Source organism: Gymnoscopelus microlampas, assembly GCF_963454915.1.
Source record: "Gymnoscopelus microlampas genome assembly, chromosome: 7".
In the NCBI taxonomy this organism is placed as follows: Eukaryota; Metazoa; Chordata; class Actinopteri; order Myctophiformes; family Myctophidae; genus Gymnoscopelus; species Gymnoscopelus microlampas.
The window spans coordinates 16,657,494-16,675,368 of record NC_139944.1 but is presented as its reverse complement, the minus strand read 5'-3'; the positions used below and the strand labels follow the sequence as shown (position 1 = coordinate 16,675,368).

The window sequence follows — 17,875 nt, the reverse complement described above, 5'->3', positions numbered from 1 at the left end:
CTGGGCACAAAATGAAAATATTTGAGAGCCAATGGTTTAAATAATGATTAAACATTGGAAGCAAGCCTAAATAAGCAGCTACACTTTAGAAATAACCCCAAAAAACCGCAACCCGCAACTAGCAATATTTACAAGCAACTTGGGAAAAAAAGAAGCCCAAAGTCGCTTACAATAAGCGGACATGGCAACGCTAGAACGCGCCGCTTCCTGGTCAGTCCGTCAACATGTCCATCCGGGTGGAACTGGGACCTTCAGCAGGATATTCAAGGTTCCGCCTCACGGATACACGTGATTAATCTACGACTAACACATGTGTATGAGAGAAAGAAAAATCAACATCGACATGTCGATAATATAGCAACATTCACAGGTACTTTGAGCAATGCGCCCCCCATTCATTTTCAAGATTTTTCAACAATGTTCAAAAATAGCTGATCTAGCTGATCGTATAAAGTAGGGTAAAGGCTGGTGCATACTCCACTTTTAGAAGTGGTTGAACTGACTGGCGCTATCAACTCATTTGGCTGGGGACCCCCTGGAACCCCCTCAAGGACCCCTTGGGGTCCCTGAACCCCACTTTGAGAACCACTGACATGGGCTGTTCTCCATGTCTATTTTTATGTTGTCCAACAAGTGTCAAGTTCCCAACTACTATGTCAGTGAACTGCTGTCCCCTCTGCAGCCTCGCCATGTTGTCTGACTGAAATACACATACTTTATTATCTTTGTATTTAAATATTACATTAATTACTTATTAGCTGTGACACTTGTAAAACTACCAAGATGTCCAATGTATCTTTCTACATCTCCAACCTGTTGGAGAAAATGACATCAACAGACAAAGATTTTAGGTGAGCATGACAAAGCAACTTGTCCGCATGACACAGTGAGATGACACTTTTTGACAGTCACAATAGTGACTCATAACCTACATTCATTTAAAGCATGAAGGCCACTCTGTATGGGCTACAATGTGTTTAGAAGGGGCACACACAGTTGAGAATGTGTCAAAATCTTCTTGTTCTTCACTGTGTGTGTGTGTGTGTGTGTGTGTGTGTGTGTCTGTCATAACAATAAAACTACAGATTAATGTGGATAATATGTATTTAATTATTTTGTCTTCATTTTTCAGTTCAAACATTGTTTTGATATTTGATATTTTTGATTCTATTCTTAATCTTATTATTTGAAATGTAACCACAATTCATGTAGCTTCACAGGAAATCATTTCACCTATACTCTTTTACAAATGTAAACTTTTGATTTGAAAATAAAGTGAAGGTGCTGTTGTGTTTGTATGTGTGACAGAGGGATTTCTTTGTGCGTCTATGTAGGTTCATGGCGACCAACGACCTGATGCTGGAGTTGCAGAAGGACAGTATAAAGCTGGATGAGGACAGTGAGAGGAAGGTGGTCTCCATGCTGCTCACACTACTGGAGGACAAGAACGGAGAAGTGCAAAACCTGGCTGTCAAATGGTACACTGCGTAAAATCCTCTCTGTTCATTTAACTCAGGTCCATTTAGTTGCATTTGTGCACTCTCAGAGTTATAGAGAAGAACCTGCACACCATCTTCACTCGCTCAATAAATAATAAACATAAATAAAATAATACCTTCCTCAGGCATCTTGCCTGTGGTTAAGGTTTGCACATCCTGAAAAGTGTTGATTTTTGGAGGTTATCTTGTTGAGCAAAACATGTGAATATCATAGGCATTTTTTTTGTTTGCTACACTGCTTACTGCTACAATGCAAACATTCCAGTAAGAACCTAGCCATGATGGAGGTAACTTTCAGCTCACCTCGGTTATTACTCTGTTGCACACAGAATATAATTACACCAAGCCCAGTCACTTAATAGTACATGAGAAAACCCAACACCTACCATACATGTGTCAGCTGCTGCTTTCCTTGTGCCTGGGCTCCTGCAGGTTTTCCAGGGTTACTGTTGTGCATGCTATGTTTTTTATGACATTCTATACGGTTAAAAGAAGTTACTGACTCATAAAATGATTCATAATTGATAATAAGTGCATATTTAATAAATAATAATTAAAGGATTGTAGGAAAAGAAGTTCTTGGGTGACAAAATGATGACACTTAGAGATGGGATCGTTAATGGTATATAGAAATTGAGGGGCGATCCTAAGCAAATGTAGATCTTGAGAAACTTCTTCTCAGCTAAAATAAAAATATCTTCAAAATATCACGGGTGCATTTGCTTTGCAGCCTGGCACCTCTGGTGAGCAAGGTGAAGGAGTACCAAGTGGAAACCATGGTGGACACTCTGTGCGCCAACATGCTGTCTGATAAGGAGCAGCTCAGAGACATCTCCAGCATGGGACTGAAGACCGTCATCGCCCAGCTCCCACCCGCTTCATCTGGTTAGTTTCCTCCCCCTCCCTCTTCTTCTTCTTCTTCTTTTCCTTCCTCTCCTTCTTCTCCTTCTCCTTCTCCTTCTTCTTCTTCTTCTTCTCTTCTACTTTACATTACTTTATGTTACCTCAAAACTTTTTAGCCTAAGTAATTCCTTCCAACAGTAATGAGACACTCCAGGGTGTTCCAAGCTTTGTTCCAAATGTTCCACATGTCCACGTGTGTGTGCTTGGGTTGCCAGGTGTGACCCTGACGGTCAGCGTGTGTAAGAAGATCACCTGCCAGCTGATTGGTGCGATGGGGAAACAGGAAGACGTGTCAGTGCAGCTTGAGGCCCTGGACATCCTGTCAGACATGTTGGGGAGGTAACTACTACATTGAGCTTTATTTATTGTCTCCACCAAGGCCATGTGTCTGTGAGCAGCTAATCTCCAGCACTGTTGGGCCGATTGGCGTTAAAGCTTTGCACGAACACTCCCAGTATAGGCCAAGGAAGTACCTCTGACCCAAATGTTTCAAATCGGCCTCATGGTGGTGCTATAACAGCCCACTTGGCGTATAACACTTGAACCATAGTATAGGTAGGTCATACAATCAGGAGTTTGAGCATTTTAGCATGTGTGCACCCAGCCAGTTAGTGCACTGACTGACCCTATGCTCCTTTTGAGTCACTATAGGTCTGAATTTGAATCTGACCTAAATCATGTTTTACATGTCTCCCCTCGCTCTGTCCTCGTTGTCTCCTGTTTAAATAAAGCATACAATGCCAAAATATTATATAGCTGATAGAGCTGTTATTTTTCCTTATCAACCATATATATAGATACTTATGCATGGCAGAACATCACATCAGTATGTATATAAGTACCGGTAACTTTCAAAGGCGACAAAGGAAAAAAACAGACTCAGAACACAGGCAGCCATTGGATGTAATGAAAGATCTTGTATTCAGACAGAGAGAGTGGGAAGGTTACAGTATCAGCAGGTGTTCACGCATCATCGGTCGTCGTCTCTCTCTGCCGTTAAACAGAGAAAGCCCTGGACTTTAACAGCGTCCAGTAACATAAACATATGACATCATTGAAGATACATCAAGTGTCCAGCCGTCAGAGGTGTCATCCTGCTATTGGTGGATAGTGATGATTACGTCGTCGTCAGATGAGGATGATGATGGTAGATGATGAAGATGATGAAGAAGATGGTGTGACAGTTTATCTTTGAACAAACAGCGTCCACATGTCTCGAATAACACGTTGACCTCGGGTCTGACCTGTCACTGGTCAGTGATGACTTCAGTGGCGCTGAAGGAATTGTTAGCGCAGAGGAGAACATCGAGATACAGTGTTCTTAAAACAAAGATAACCACAGAGAGCCTGTTACTAGTTTGACCTTGCATAGACAGAGACAGGAGAAAATAGGGTGAACAGAGTACATGACAGTATTTAGGCCAATATGAGCAGCTATTATATTAATTTGACATTTAAAGCAGGTTAAGGGCACTAGACAAATTATGATAAATCAAAATAACTCTATCAATAGCCTATACAATTTTTTTTTATTTTTTTTGTACTATGGCCATATGTAGTGTATATGTGACTTTGATGTTGTTTCTTTTACCCCAACTGCAAGTATTATTATTTACCCCTGGCCGTAAACTGCAGACCTTGAATTAAGCCTCTGTGACCTTTATGCATCTTCAGTATGATGTTTAAAGAGTTCTTTTGACTTTTCCTCCAGGTTGAGTGGTTCCCTTGTCAGCTTCCATGGCTCTCTTCTGTCTTGCTTATTGGCTCAGGTAAATGTCTGAGTGTCAATGTGTGAAGTAAAAGTAGGATATAAGTCATTAAAAACTAGAAATATGCTCCCAGTGGACCGCAGACCTCTGCCAAGGAGGCAGCTTGTCCATAAAGTGCTGTGGTGCCTGTCAATTCCCCTTTTAGCAAAAGGTTACATTTAATATATATTTTTTTACAATAATACAAGATTTCATCATTGTTTAGAATAAATAATTGCATAAAATATTGTATTTATACATTTTATAATATGAAAAGTGTAGACTAGCATAATTATCATTCAAAACAAAAACAAAAAAATGGCTGTGGCTCAGGGGGTTGACCGTCAGGTCAGTGGCACCGAGCCGAGTCCGATGACACCCCACACCCCTCTGATAATAGACAAACAAATCTTCAGTTTAATATTATTTCATATATTCAGTGCTACTTATTTATTTATTTTAATCAATGCATGTCTGTGCGTTCCCTCAGTTAACCAGCTCCAGAATGGCAGTGCGGAAGCGTTCCATCTTGGCTCTGGGTCACCTGGTACCTTGCTGTAGCCCCGCCCTCTTCTCCCAGCTCACTGAACATCTATTGGTTGAGCTGGCCAAGGGCCCGCCCACGTCTCTGACTCGGACCTACATTCAGTGCCTGGCAACTGTCAGTCGACAGGGAGGCCATCGCGTTGGTGAGATCTGTCGCTTGATTTAGTTTTCTTTAGGGTTGCAAAAAGATTGGTACAACTATACATCCAACATGACTATTATGGACAATTATGCATGTCATTATATGTTTAGTTTTAGAATTGTAGTTTAAACAATTATTTGGCATACACTGCTTTGCATGACTTAATTAGAGAACTTGAGCCATAGTAATTTGTATGTGTGTGTGTGTGTGTGTGTGTGTGTGTGTGTGTGTGTGTGTGTGTGTGTGTGTGTGTGTGTGTGTGTGTGTGTGTTTGTCACAGGTGAACACCTTGAGAAGTTGAGTCCCATGGTGGTGAAATTCACCAGTGTGGAAGATGATGAGCTTAGAGAATACTGCTTCCAAGCTTTTGAAGCCTTCATACGCAGGTACACACACGCACATACGTAACACAGGCACATGCACATGCACGCAGCATGCACGCACGCATACACAAGCACACGCATACACAAGCACGCACGCATGCATGCACACACACATTTAGCATGGCAATGGTCAATTATTAGACAAACTCAAGGCTTTGGACTCCACATACATACTGGACTCCACATACTATACATGGGTGACATCACCCATGTATTTACAATTTGTGGGAACGCAGGAGGGGGAGACACGACAATTTAGGGCGGTTGAAGACCATGTGTGCCACCACGATCAGTTGTAGAGGTTTTAGTGAGCATGCAGACAAGCCAGCAAGAGTTGATCAAGCCTGGACATGAATAAGGATAAGGAGATAGGCAGACTCCTTGATGAGGAAAGGTCTGATGTCAGTGTTCGCAGGCGAGGCAGGATGCTGGCAGGGGATTGTGTCACAAAAAAAAACAGTAGTTAAAGAAATATATATCTATATCTGTTGATTGACAGGTGTCCTAAGGAGATGTCACCCCACATCCCCAAGGTGATTGAGCTATGTCTGAAGTTCATGACCTTTGACCCCAACTATAACTGTGATGATGGCGATGACGAGGAAGAAGATAGCATGGACATAGAAGACGGGCTTGACCAAGGTTTGTCAGTCTGTCTAATTGTCTGTCTGTCTGTCTGTCTGTCTGTCTGTCTCAATTATGTTCTAAACCAATCTAATGTGACGTGCATTAATCCAAAACAGACTCGGATGACGAGTACAGCGACGACGACGACATGAGCTGGAAGGTGCGTCGCTCCGCTGTCAAGTGCCTGGAGGCCCTGATCGCCACGCGCCGCGACCTCATCCTCTCGTTCTACACCTCCGTGGTCCCAGCCCTGCTCGCTCGCTTCAAGGAACGCGAGGAAAACGTGCGCGCGGACATATTTGCCACCTTCATCACCCTCCTGAGACAGACCCGGGCGGGTACTGGTCAGCAGAAGGTCATCACATCACTGGCTGCCTCAGACCAAGGGGCGAGCAGGGAGGAGGAGCCAGCAGTCGCCATGTTGAAGAAACAGGCAGGCATTCATTTCTGTCCTAGATTGATTCCTGTATATTTGTGATGTTGGGAGTTGTAGTTTTAGTCATAGTTGTCGCAGTGGTAGCAGTAGCCAGTAGTACTGAGTACTGTAGAAAAATAAGTCCTTTCGTCAAAATACAAGTGAATAGGCCTGGGCCGTAGCGTGACGGTCCAGGCAACCTAGATTGCAATGCCAGCCTGACAGCGTGTCGCGGGTTCGACTCCCGTTCCCGATGACCTTTGCTGCGTGTCACCCCCCATCTCTCTCCCCATTTCCTGTCAGCCTACTTTCCCTAGTAGTAGGGAAAGTAGGCTCTAAATAAAGGCATAAAAAGCCCCCAAAAATATTTAAACAAAAATAAATACAAGTGAACATAGTTTAACTCCTTGAACACCTTGATAGTAGAATCCTCTGAGCCCCTCCCCCTCTCCTACTTTGTCTGTAAATATACCTTATAATTCTACTGAGCTTTATTCCGATATGTTTTGTAGTATATTTGTATTGTATTGTATTGTCTGTATTATATGTATTACTGATAAATTGAGTATAAAGGACCACAATGGAAACAAGCCCCTGGGGCTTTGACTGGACTACCTGTACTGTTAATGAGCATGTTAATAAAGTATTCAATCAATCAATCAATCAATCAATGTAATACAAATATTACTACTGTTAGGTTGAAAATCAGTTGTTTTCGGCAAGCGACACAACATGTAATGGAGTATACATTTTTGTGTGTCTTTCCAGGTGCCAGTCATAGTGAAGGCCCTCCACAGACAGCTGAAGGAGAAGAACATTAAATCCAGACAGGGCTGCTTCTGTCTGCTCACTGAACTCACACACACTGTGCCAGGATCACTGGAGCAGCATATTCCTGCACTGATACCTGGTACAAACTTGCATGCACTCACACACGTGCACACACACACACACACACACACACACACACACACACACACACACACACACACACACACACACACACACACACACACACACACACACACACACACACACACACACACACACACACTCTAATTGTAAAAAGTGTCTTTCACACAATCTGCCTGAAAATTAGCCAGTTTTTCCTCTGTCTCATCCTCCTTAATATACACACTTTCAACAACACAGTTTGCTTTATAAATTCTTCCATTTCTCTCTTATTATCTTTTTTCTTTTATCCTTCCTTCCTTCCCTCCTTCCAGGGATTGTTTTCTCTTTGACAGACAAGTGCACCTCCTCCACAATGAGAATAGATGCTCTGTCCTTCCTTCATGTCCTTCTCCTGTCTCATCCCCCTCAAGCCTTCCAGCCACACATGCAGGTTTCATAGTTTGCTCCATTTGTCTGCAGCTCTATGGCAAAGAAAGTGAATAAAATCATGTATAAAAATGTATAGTGACGAAAAGTGTTTTCAAAGTGTGGCCCAGGGGTCCTTGAGGGATTCCAGGGGGTCCCCAGCTAAATAAATGTATATTCTGTAGCATCAAAATAAGTTCAACCACTTTAACCCTATACAGTACATCAGCTATTTGAAAATAGCCAATCTACAACGCTGCTTGTAGATCAGCTGTTTTAAAAAGAAATCTTCCAAAAAATTGAAACATTTGGAATGCCTTTTGAAACTTTTTTACAGATTAAATCTTGTATGGGGTCCCTGGCACAACATATTTTCAGATGGGGATCCGCAGCCAAATACATATTAACTTGGGGGTCCTTGGCATGAAAAGGTTTGAGACATACTGGTGTGGAAAATTATGGAAGTGATCCTGCCTCCATTTTAAACATGTGCTTCTGCAGAGTAATTGTAAAGCAGCTGTTGACTCATTTGTTTTTGTGTTTTCCATTCTGTTTTTTACTCATGCACATTATGCAAATGTCCAGGGCAAAAAGCCAAATAAGTTGAAAATTGCTTAAAATGATTGAAAAGGTTGAACAGAAATCTATAGGTCTGTTATACTACTGTGATTAAGACTTTAAGTTTAAGGTAGGCTTCGTGATATTTCTTGATTCAAATAAGTTGTTTTTGTCCAGTAATAGTAAACAGAAAACTCATTTTCAGGTCGGGATACCAATTTTATTCAGTCAGGAGAGAGAACTCATACAGGATACAGGATAAAGTGAAATTGGAAGTGATGACTCAAAGAAATAAGCCGACAAAATTGGAATGAGAACACTATAAAATTTAAGCTGATAAATGGTTACTCTCTTCTGATTGGATGAAATTGGCAACCCACCTATTGTCTGTATAGTAAAGAGCTGGAGAGACAGGGAGACCCATGTTACTGAACAAATAATATAGCAATGATTAGAACATAGAGCTTTGACTTTTTCACGCAAAACAACAACAACAAAATAAACTTTAGTTTTAACCAAAAACTATCACTTGCCCTATCTTTAAGATAATCAGAATTGCTTGACATCGCTGTCAGTTTATACACTCATCACCACTTGTCTCACATAGGTGCTGATGCCCCCAGTGGTGAGCTGTGTGGATGACAGCTTCTATAAGATCACCTCTGAGGCCCTGCTCGTCTCTCAGCAGCTGGTCAGAGTGATGAGACCACTGGAACATGGATCCACAGCGGGGGGATTCGACCCCAAACCCTTTGTTAAAGAGGTGGATGGCTGTCTCTTCTCTTCTCTTCTCTTCTCTTCTCTTCTCTTCTCTTCTCTTCTCTTCTCTTCTCTTCTCTTCTCTTGTATCATGAAGCTAAATGCTTCAATCTCATGAAACTGACAGGGCAGGATGACTGCATGTGCATCACATTAGAGAGACATTAGCATCTCTACACTATCTGTGCTCTAGTCTGGTACTGTATGTTATTTGCATTCCTACTTTTCCTCTGCTGTTCCATTTCTCAGCTCTTCTCGGCCACCCTGAAGAGGCTGAAGGCCACGGACATTGACCAGGAAGTCAAAGAGAGGGCCATTTCCTGTATGGGTCACATGGTGTGTCACCTAGGTGACCATTTGGGGGCGGAGCTGACAGGCGTGCTGGCGATCCTCCTGGAGAGGTTGAAGAACGAGATCACCAGGCTGACAGCCGTCAGGACCATCACGCTTATCTCCACATCCTCTTTAAAGGTACAACTCCCAATGTAGACCTGTGTGTGGGTCACTCTGAAGAACACAGGTCCTATGAAACAGTGGTCCTCACAAAGTAGGGTCCACAGACCCGCAGGGGTCCTTGGAAAATGTTAATATACCGTTGCATCGAAATCACTGAAACCATTTTAAACCTATACCGCATATACGATCGGCTATTTGAAAATAGCCAATCTACAAGCTCTCAATGCGTCACGATGCAACACGTTGTGAGCTTGCAGATCTGCTGTTCTGTTTCCAAAAAATCTTACAAATTATGGAATATTTGTGGAACATTTTATCACCACTAATCTTGTAGTGGGGGTCCCTGGCACAAAAAAAAATCAGATGGGAGTCTGTAGCCAAAATACATATTAATTTGGGGGTTCTTGACTTGAAAAAGTTTGAGAACCACTACTCTAAAGCTCTGAGTTGATGTCACTACTACATCTTCTTTCTTTCTTTCTTGTCCCTCCTAGATCGACCTGTCCTCCATCCTTCCCGAGGCTCTGTCGGTGTTGGGCTCCTTCCTGAGGAAGAACCAGCGGGTGTTGAAGCTGGCCACGCTGACCTGCCTCACGGCGCTGGTCTGCCACCATGCCTCCTCCTTCCAGCCCGCCACACTGGAGCCAGCGCTGGTCGAGCTGCCCGCCCTGGTGGACGAGAGCGACATGCATGTTTCCCAGGTATTGATGGGGTGATTCAATTGAATACTTTATTTACAGGCAGTGCAGTGAGTTAAGAACACGCCGAATGGATGACACAAAAAGCTTGTTTGTGGTCCATTAAACACTCAAACAACTGGTATGGTTAGGTATCATAGTTAAAGTCAGGATTTTGCTGTGTATAGAGGAGGGGAGGGGAGGGGGGAGAGAGAGGATGGAAGGAGTGAGTTGACAACGGATATGGGAAGAGAGACATACACATACACAGTGTAAAGCGTTAACTCAAACCAAATCTCCCTTTCTTCCTCTTAGTCTTAGCTTATTGCTTTTAGCCTTTTAACTTTTTTCTTTTCTTTTGCTCATAATAAAAAAAAATTAAAGCTGTTTTGTAAAGCGACTTTGGTTACTAGAAAAGCCTGATGTATTATTATTAAAGCTGAATTTATACTCAACTCAAATGACGGCATCACTTCCTGAAAGCTAACAACGCATCACCTTGTCACACACTGTTAGGTTGAAGATTTGTTCTTTCCTGCAAGCGACACTATCACGTGATGGAGTGTAAATGTGACATAACACTTCCCAATGCAAACACATATATCTGTCTTCAGAGCTCTCCCTCTAGGCAGCCTACTACAGTATGTAAATCACAACATTTTAGGTATCATTTAAGTCAACACTATCGACTATCCTTGCCAATGTTTAAGAAACATCTAGTTTCCTCACTGTAGTCTCTATATCATTTAGTTCTGATGTGTAATTCTTGCTTTTTTGTGTTATCAAACTGCTGGTCCCCTTGTAAGCTTGTATTCTTTTGTATTGTTCTTTTAAAACTTTTAATGTATGTTATTTAATGACCTCTTCCATTAAGGATTCCAAATAAGCCTTTCGGCTTCTTCCTTTTCTTGCACAATAACGTGTTTTCTTTTGATGTATTGTTTAAAATGTTTTATATTACAATGTGCTAATAAACTAAACTAAAACTGAACTAGGTAGGCTGGTAGAGTTTACTTGTGGTTTGTATTGTGTTTTTCAGGTGTCCATCACCCTGCTGACCACTATGGCCAGTGCTTGTCCATCCTCCCTGGTTAAAATGGGCTCCTCTGTGCTGCCTGGGGTCTTCAGCCTGGTCCACTCACCTCTGCTCCAGGGAGGAGCGCTGGCCGCCATAATGGACTTCCTACAAGCACTAGTGCAGTCCAAATCCAGCAACCTGGGATACAAGTATGTGTGTGCGTGTGTGTGCGCGTGTGTGTGCGTGTGCGCGTGCGTGTGCGTGTGCGTGTGTGTGTGTGTGTGGGAGAAAGATAAATATTCTTATAGGCACACATAAATTGAGCTACCGGTATGTTTCATATACCTGTTATAAATACTGTACAAAAAGTTAATTATAGTCTTGGGTCCTATCCTGATATGTGTATGGTTACATATCAGATGTATTTCTGTCACTGTTGCACTCTCCTCTCCTCTCCTCTCCTCTCCTCCAGACAGTTGTTGAAGTCCCTTACGGAGCCCTTCCGCAGTGGTCCGTCCCACCCTGACAGTGCTGCCTTACACAGACAGTCCTACCACTCTGTGGCTCGCTGTGTGGCTGCCCTGTCCGCCGTATGTCCCAAAGAAACACCAGGCATGGTGGCATCATTTATACAGGAGGTGGGTTTGAGGTGTGTGTGTGTGTGTGTGTGTGTGTGTGTGTGTGTGTGTGTGTGTGTGTGTGTGTGTGTGTGTGTGTGTGTGTGTGTGTGTGTGTGTGTGTGTGTGTGTGTGTGTGTGTGTGTTCAAGCACACCAAACAGGGAGAGAGACAGATATGTTTTTATACCTTGTTTCCTAATGTCCAAATTAGAATACAGTAATTGAAAATGGGTCGATGTTTGAGTATATTTTATGGTATTGCTTTACTGTCACTTTGGTTATTGCTCTATTATTGTTATGCATTGTATTGTATTGTATTGTATTCTCCTTTGGTCTGTTCAGGTGAAAAGCTCCAGTTCTTCTGAACCAGTGCGTGTGTTGGCTTTGCTGTGCCTGGGGGAGGTGGGGAGGGGAGGCAGCCTGGGAGGCAGTAAGGAGGTGCAGGCGGTCATCCTGGAGGCCTTCTCCTCACCCAGTGAAGAGGTAGGACTAATATTCTTGCTGTATACAAACAGTACTTGCGTTTATAAACGGGGGTTTGGTTTGAAATATGTCTCTTTTTTTGTATCGTTGCTGTCAGGCAGAAACCTCTTATCTCCCTATTTTAACTTTTTTTTTTTTCGTGAACTAATGCCCTACTTCATCATTCTACAGCGTCACACAAAAGCATCAAAAGTAGCAGATCTGCAAGCGAAGCGCCGATGTGTTTTGAGCTTGTAGATCTGCTACTTTTGCTGCTTTTGAATTTGAATCCTGAAAAGTTAAAATTTTGTACAGGTTTCCACATGACAAAGACGATATCCTTTTAGCAGAAGCAAGTCAGAATATCTTAGAAATTCCATCGACTGTAGTTTATTCGGTTCAAATCAACTTTAAAACACAGCTCTGTAAACAACAAGATTGTCTTTCTCACCGACCCGGCCAAACCGGGATGTCTGATTATCCTATGCAATGTATTTTTCTATGAGAAAAACAAGCTATTTTTTAAAACAATTTCCTTTTTTTTTAAATTTATATCATATTGTCATTGACATACCTAGCCATTATTTGACCTGGAGGGTCATAGAAGGAGATTGGTCAGCTGCCGTATAACACCTAGGGTTTATACAGCAACTGAGAAATCTGGTAAACTGGTATGGCAATTTAAAATTAACGCTCCACCAACTGCCGAATAAGCGGTCAAGTAAATAGAGTAGAGAGAACAGGCACTGCAAGCAACCGCTCTGCTCATGTCTATGTATTTCTGTCCATCTCTGTCCATGTGCTACTGTATGTGTTGTAGGTGAAGACGGCAGCGTCATGTGCATTAGGCAGCATGGCGGTAGGAAGTCTCACTGACTACCTGCCTTTCCTGCTCAAAGAGATCTCTGCACAGCCTCGACGACAGTACCTGCTGCTGCACTCTCTCAAAGAAGTCATCAGGTATGTGTGCGTGTGTGTGTGTGTGTGTGCGTGCGTGCGTGCGTGCGTGCGTGCGTGTGTGTGCGTGTGTGTGTGTGTGTGTGTGTGTGTGTGTGTGTGTGTTAGGTAATTGTTTTCCTTCCATCATCGCATGTTTATTAAGCCAGAACTAGTTACATATCGTTGCTGACTGTCAGGCGAAACCTTGTATCTCCAGATTTCAACGTTTTGTTTTCTTGTAAATGAATGCCTTACATTGTCCTATGCTATTTCCACTATTTATGAACGATTGTGAAAGTTAACACATTGAGTGCCTGGGGTTTTTTCAAAACATGGTACCTCCAGTGCCTGGATTTTTAACCATTTTTGGACCTTTTTCAAGTAGTCACAAAATATTTTCAGTGATCACCATCCTCACGGTGATCCCCTCATTACACACACAGGGGTCTCGTACAAGCCGGGGAAAAACATTAAAAACATTCGGTAATCCGTTCCATAGTTGCAGCCAGTTGAAAATAGTCAAAAATACATACTAAAAAAGAAAAGTACACAGGAGCTGAAATACAGGCTTTTGAAGTCATAAGTTAACCAGGAAGTGGATTGGAGTCTAAATCTTCGAAAAATCATATCTCCTGGTGCATATTTTTGCCCAAAAACGGTCATAACCGTTTTTGGCACACCTCGTTTGGATTATGAAAAACGGTCCGGACCGTTTTTGGCACTCAAGGTGTTAAAGTGGTTAATTCTGTCTGAGGGTTTTATAAATATTGAACCAATGAAACCAAGAGCTTGTGACTAAATAATAACTGCATTGAGCACAGGTTATTTTTTCCTTTCCTGAAAAGTAACAGTTTCGGACATACAAGGTTTCCACCCAACAGCGACGATATGTATATATAATTATTTTTATAACAGCATCAAATTCTTTTCTCCTCTCAATTTAATCCCATATCTATCTGTCTATCATATGTCTTCTCTATTCCTCCTCTCTTCCAGTGCCTGTCCAGCTTCTAGTCTCTCGCCCCATGTGGAGTCCATCTGGACGCTGTTGTTCCAGAACTGTCAGTGTCCAGAGGAGGGGACCAGGAACCTGGTAGCAGAATGTCTGGGCAAACTCACCTTAGTCAACCCTGCACAACTGTTGCCCAGACTGAAACAGCAACTCACTGCTGGTAGGGCTCTGTGTGTGTGAGTGTGGTGTGTGTGCGCGCATGTGCGTGACGTGCGTGCGTGTGTGCGAGAAGGGAGAGAGAGAGAGAGAGAGAGAGAGAGAGAGAGACTGCTAAACTTTTTTTTTAAATCAATTATTTGCTTCAAAAGCTTTATGCCAGGCTGCCCTTGCCTACATGTGTAAATAACTATTCCGAAAAGCAAATGACATGTATGTTTTCAACTCTTCACAGCCTCTCCATTGGCCCGTAGCACTGTGGTGACAGCTGTCAAATTCACCATTATAGACCAGCCTGCACCCATAGACGCACTGCTCAAAGGATGTATAGGTAACTTAGAGTACACAGTACTCACACTGGGGCTGGACGATGTATGGAAAACATGCGATATGCAATAACATTGTTGAATATTGCGATGAGGATACGACTAATTTCTCGATAAGTAAACAAATATACAGTTTGAATGTATTTTTGCCTTTGGTTTGCCAACATAGAACCCAGACAATGAAAAGCCTACTGTATGCTTATTGTATGCACAATACATACTGGAAAAAATGGATTACTGTATATTTCCATTCCAACAACATGGTTTTACTGAAAACATTGCACCTTGGTACAGCTGGCATTGACAATGAATATATACCACCAACTTACACCAACTTAGCAATACAGTTGCTCACTGCTCCCCTTAAAACCTTTCATTTTAATCCAAACAACAGCAACTTTTATACCTGGATTGTTGAAATGATACTGTACTGTATATCGCGACACGTTGATATTGCGATGACAATAGATGTTCTATACATTGTGCAGCCCTACCTCACACACTAGTACTACACAGTACTCTAACAGTACTCACACTACACACGCTACTTTCACTATATACAGTAAGGATTTCCTCTCTGCATGACAGGAGACTTTCTGAAGACGTTGAAAGATGATGACATCAACGTGCGCCGCGTTGCTTTGGTGATGTTCAACTCGGCAGCCCATAATAAGCCCTCCCTGATCCGTGGTCTCTTAGCAACAGTGCTGCCTCACCTCTACAAGGAGACCCAGGTCAGGAAGGACCTCATCAGAGAGGTAAGCTGATTGGTTGGAAGAATTCTGCAAAGGCTTCATGTCTGATTAACTGATAGTTTCTGGTACTGCTGGTTTTCTATCCTACCAGGACCTCTGGTACTGCTGGTTTTCTATCCTACCAGGACCTCTAGAACTGCTGGTTTTCTATCCTACTACCAAGGCCTCTAGTACTGCTGCTTTTCTATCCTACCGGGACCTGTAGTACTGCTTGTTTTCTAACCTACCAGGACCTCTAGTACTGCTGGTTTTCTATCCTACCAGGACCTCTAGTACTGCTGGTTTTCTATCCTGCCAGGACCTCTAGTACTGCTGGTTTTCTATCCTACCGGGACCTCTAGTACTGCTGGTTTTATATCCTACCGGGACCTCTAGTACTGCTGGTTTTCTATCCTACCGGGACCTCTAGTACTGCTGGTTTTCTATCCTACCGGGACCTCTAGTACTGCTGGTTTTCTATCCTACCGGGACCTCTAGTACTGCTGGTTTTATAACCTACCAGGACAATCTAAAATCAGACCACTCTTTATATGCACACAAATAGGAAAGTGCGTGTCTTTGGGTTTACATTTATGCATCTGTGTGTGTGTGTGCGCACACACATGTGCATGTGTGTGTTTGTGCGTGCGTGCGTGTGTGTTACAGGTGGAGATGGGTCCATTTAAGCACACAGTGGATGATGGTCTGGACGTGCGTAAAGCAGCATTTGAGTGCATGTACACTCTGCTGGACAACTGTCTGGATGGACTGGACATCCTGCTGTTCCTGGACCATGTGGAAGAAGGCCTTAAAGACCACTATGACATCAGAGTGAGTCAAACATGCACACACGCACGCACTCACGCTCGCACATTTCTTTCTTTCTACACTTTATATCTGTGCACGAGTTCCCTCACTAAAATTACAGGAAAAATATATATAAAGCTGTAATAAAATATCATCAGTGTATCGATATGATAAGATCAGATAAGAGGGAGCATTATGATATATCACAATATTTTTTGTGTTTTTCTAATTCTGAATCCACATTCTTGTGTGTAGATGCTGACCTTCCTGATGCTAGCTAGACTGGTGTCTCTGTGTCCTGGTTCTGTTCTCCAGCGACTAGACCGGCTGGTGGAACCGCTCAGAGCTACCTGTACTACCAAGGTATTACTCACACACACACACACACACACACACACACACACACACACACACACACACACACACACACACACACACACACACACACACACACACACACACACACACCTAAACCCCCCCCCCCCCCCTCTCTCAGGTGAAGGCGGGTTCAGTGAAGCAGGAGTTTGAGAAGCAGGAAGAGTTGAGGCGTTCAGCTATGCGCGCTGTCGCCGCCCTGCTGGCCGTGCCGGAGGTGGAGCGGAGCCCCAGCATGGCCGACTTTGCCAACCAGATCCACAGCAACCCAGACATGGCCTCCATCTACAACAGTCTGCAGGGAGGAGGTGGAGGAGAGGTGGTTGGCCTTGCAGAGAGCATGGACACTAGCTAAATATTGGAAGTTTTTTTTTATTACTATTATAATACTACTATAATAATTTAAGTCAACGAAATTATATGGATGTTAAAGATTTCTCCTGGCATTAAAGTCGCCAATTTTGAACTAAGCCTCAGCGTTTGGACTGTAGGCATTTGAATATGTTTTTTTTTCTTTTAATAAGCCACTTCATTTAAGCAATTCATTGTTGATATACACGTTTCAACTATTCTGACCAAATATTACAATTTCCCTTTTAAACCAAGACTTTTTTTATGAGCCAGTGTTGGTGAAGGAATGTAGGAATGTGAATAATGTTTAGGCAAATAAACAAGTTGTCAGGGTAGGAGTGTGGAGTAGGACCAAATGCAGGACCAGCAGGCAGGCAAGGTTCAATTCAAAAGGTTTAATAACCAACAAAGGTATCCCAAACAACAGGGCTGACTAAACTTAAACAGAAACTCAAACTGGTAATACAGAAGGCTAAACACTACACTCACACTAGAATGACAAACTGACTAACGCTCATCAAATCAAACAGGCATACTGTAGACAGAAAGATAACTAGACACAGGTGAACTCAATCACAATCAACACAGGGATAGGCTGGGGCAAATAGGACACAGGTGACACAAATTAACAATAATCAGGGTGGAGACAAGACAGGTAATAAGCAAATAACGGTAGACAGAAAGCACGAGAACACTAGATCCACAAGAAACACCTGGTGAATGTACAGACTAAAGCACAATACATACTCCTTCCGACGTCGGAAAATCTCCCGGTTTGGAATGGCTTCCTGAACTATAGTTCGGAAAGTCAGGACATCTGGAGGTGCATGGGTTCCGAGGAAAGGTTCTGGGACCGCCTTCCGAAGCTCGGAATGACGTCAATTTGTAGTCATATCTCCCTTTCCGAAGAAAAGTTTGGTCGCCGGAAGGAGTTTATATAGCGCTTAACAGAACTCAACTCTCAAAATAAATCAGGCAAAACTAAACTAAACACCTAAACCACCCTTGGACCACCGAACATGGTGGTCCAAAGGTCGAGGAGC

General features: G+C 42.8%; 1 protein-coding gene across 1 annotated transcript; it reads left to right on the top strand.

Annotated features, from left to right (window-relative positions):
- Positions 1-649: 649 nt before the first annotated feature.
- Positions 650-17,069, top strand: cand2 (cullin-associated and neddylation-dissociated 2 (putative)). The gene is made up of 24 exons (XM_084062894.1): positions 650-851; positions 1,335-1,478; positions 2,230-2,384; positions 2,618-2,741; positions 4,114-4,171; positions 4,641-4,839; positions 5,119-5,224; positions 5,721-5,863; positions 5,965-6,281; positions 7,032-7,173; positions 7,490-7,608; positions 8,749-8,904; positions 9,150-9,371; positions 9,851-10,057; positions 11,073-11,260; positions 11,524-11,689; positions 12,013-12,153; positions 12,953-13,092; positions 14,068-14,243; positions 14,475-14,570; positions 15,154-15,323; positions 15,966-16,130; positions 16,362-16,469; positions 16,603-17,069. Exons 1-24 carry the CDS (start codon positions 784-786, stop codon positions 16,834-16,836), a joined length of 3,744 nt encoding a protein of 1,247 aa, XP_083919020.1. The 5' UTR covers positions 650-783; the 3' UTR covers positions 16,837-17,069.
- Positions 17,070-17,875: the final 806 nt, after the last annotated feature.

Bases quoted from the DNA above. Each gene is read 5' to 3' on its own strand.
- cand2 (XM_084062894.1), top strand. From the start codon at position 784: ATGTCCAATGTATCTTTCTACATCTCCAACCTGTTGGAGAAAATGACA. The intron at 10,058-11,072 runs GTATTGATGGGG...TGTGTTTTTCAG, and splicing joins GCGACATGCATGTTTCCCAG to GTGTCCATCACCCTGCTGAC. The intron at 11,690-12,012 runs GTGGGTTTGAGG...TGGTCTGTTCAG, and splicing joins TGGCATCATTTATACAGGAG to GTGAAAAGCTCCAGTTCTTC.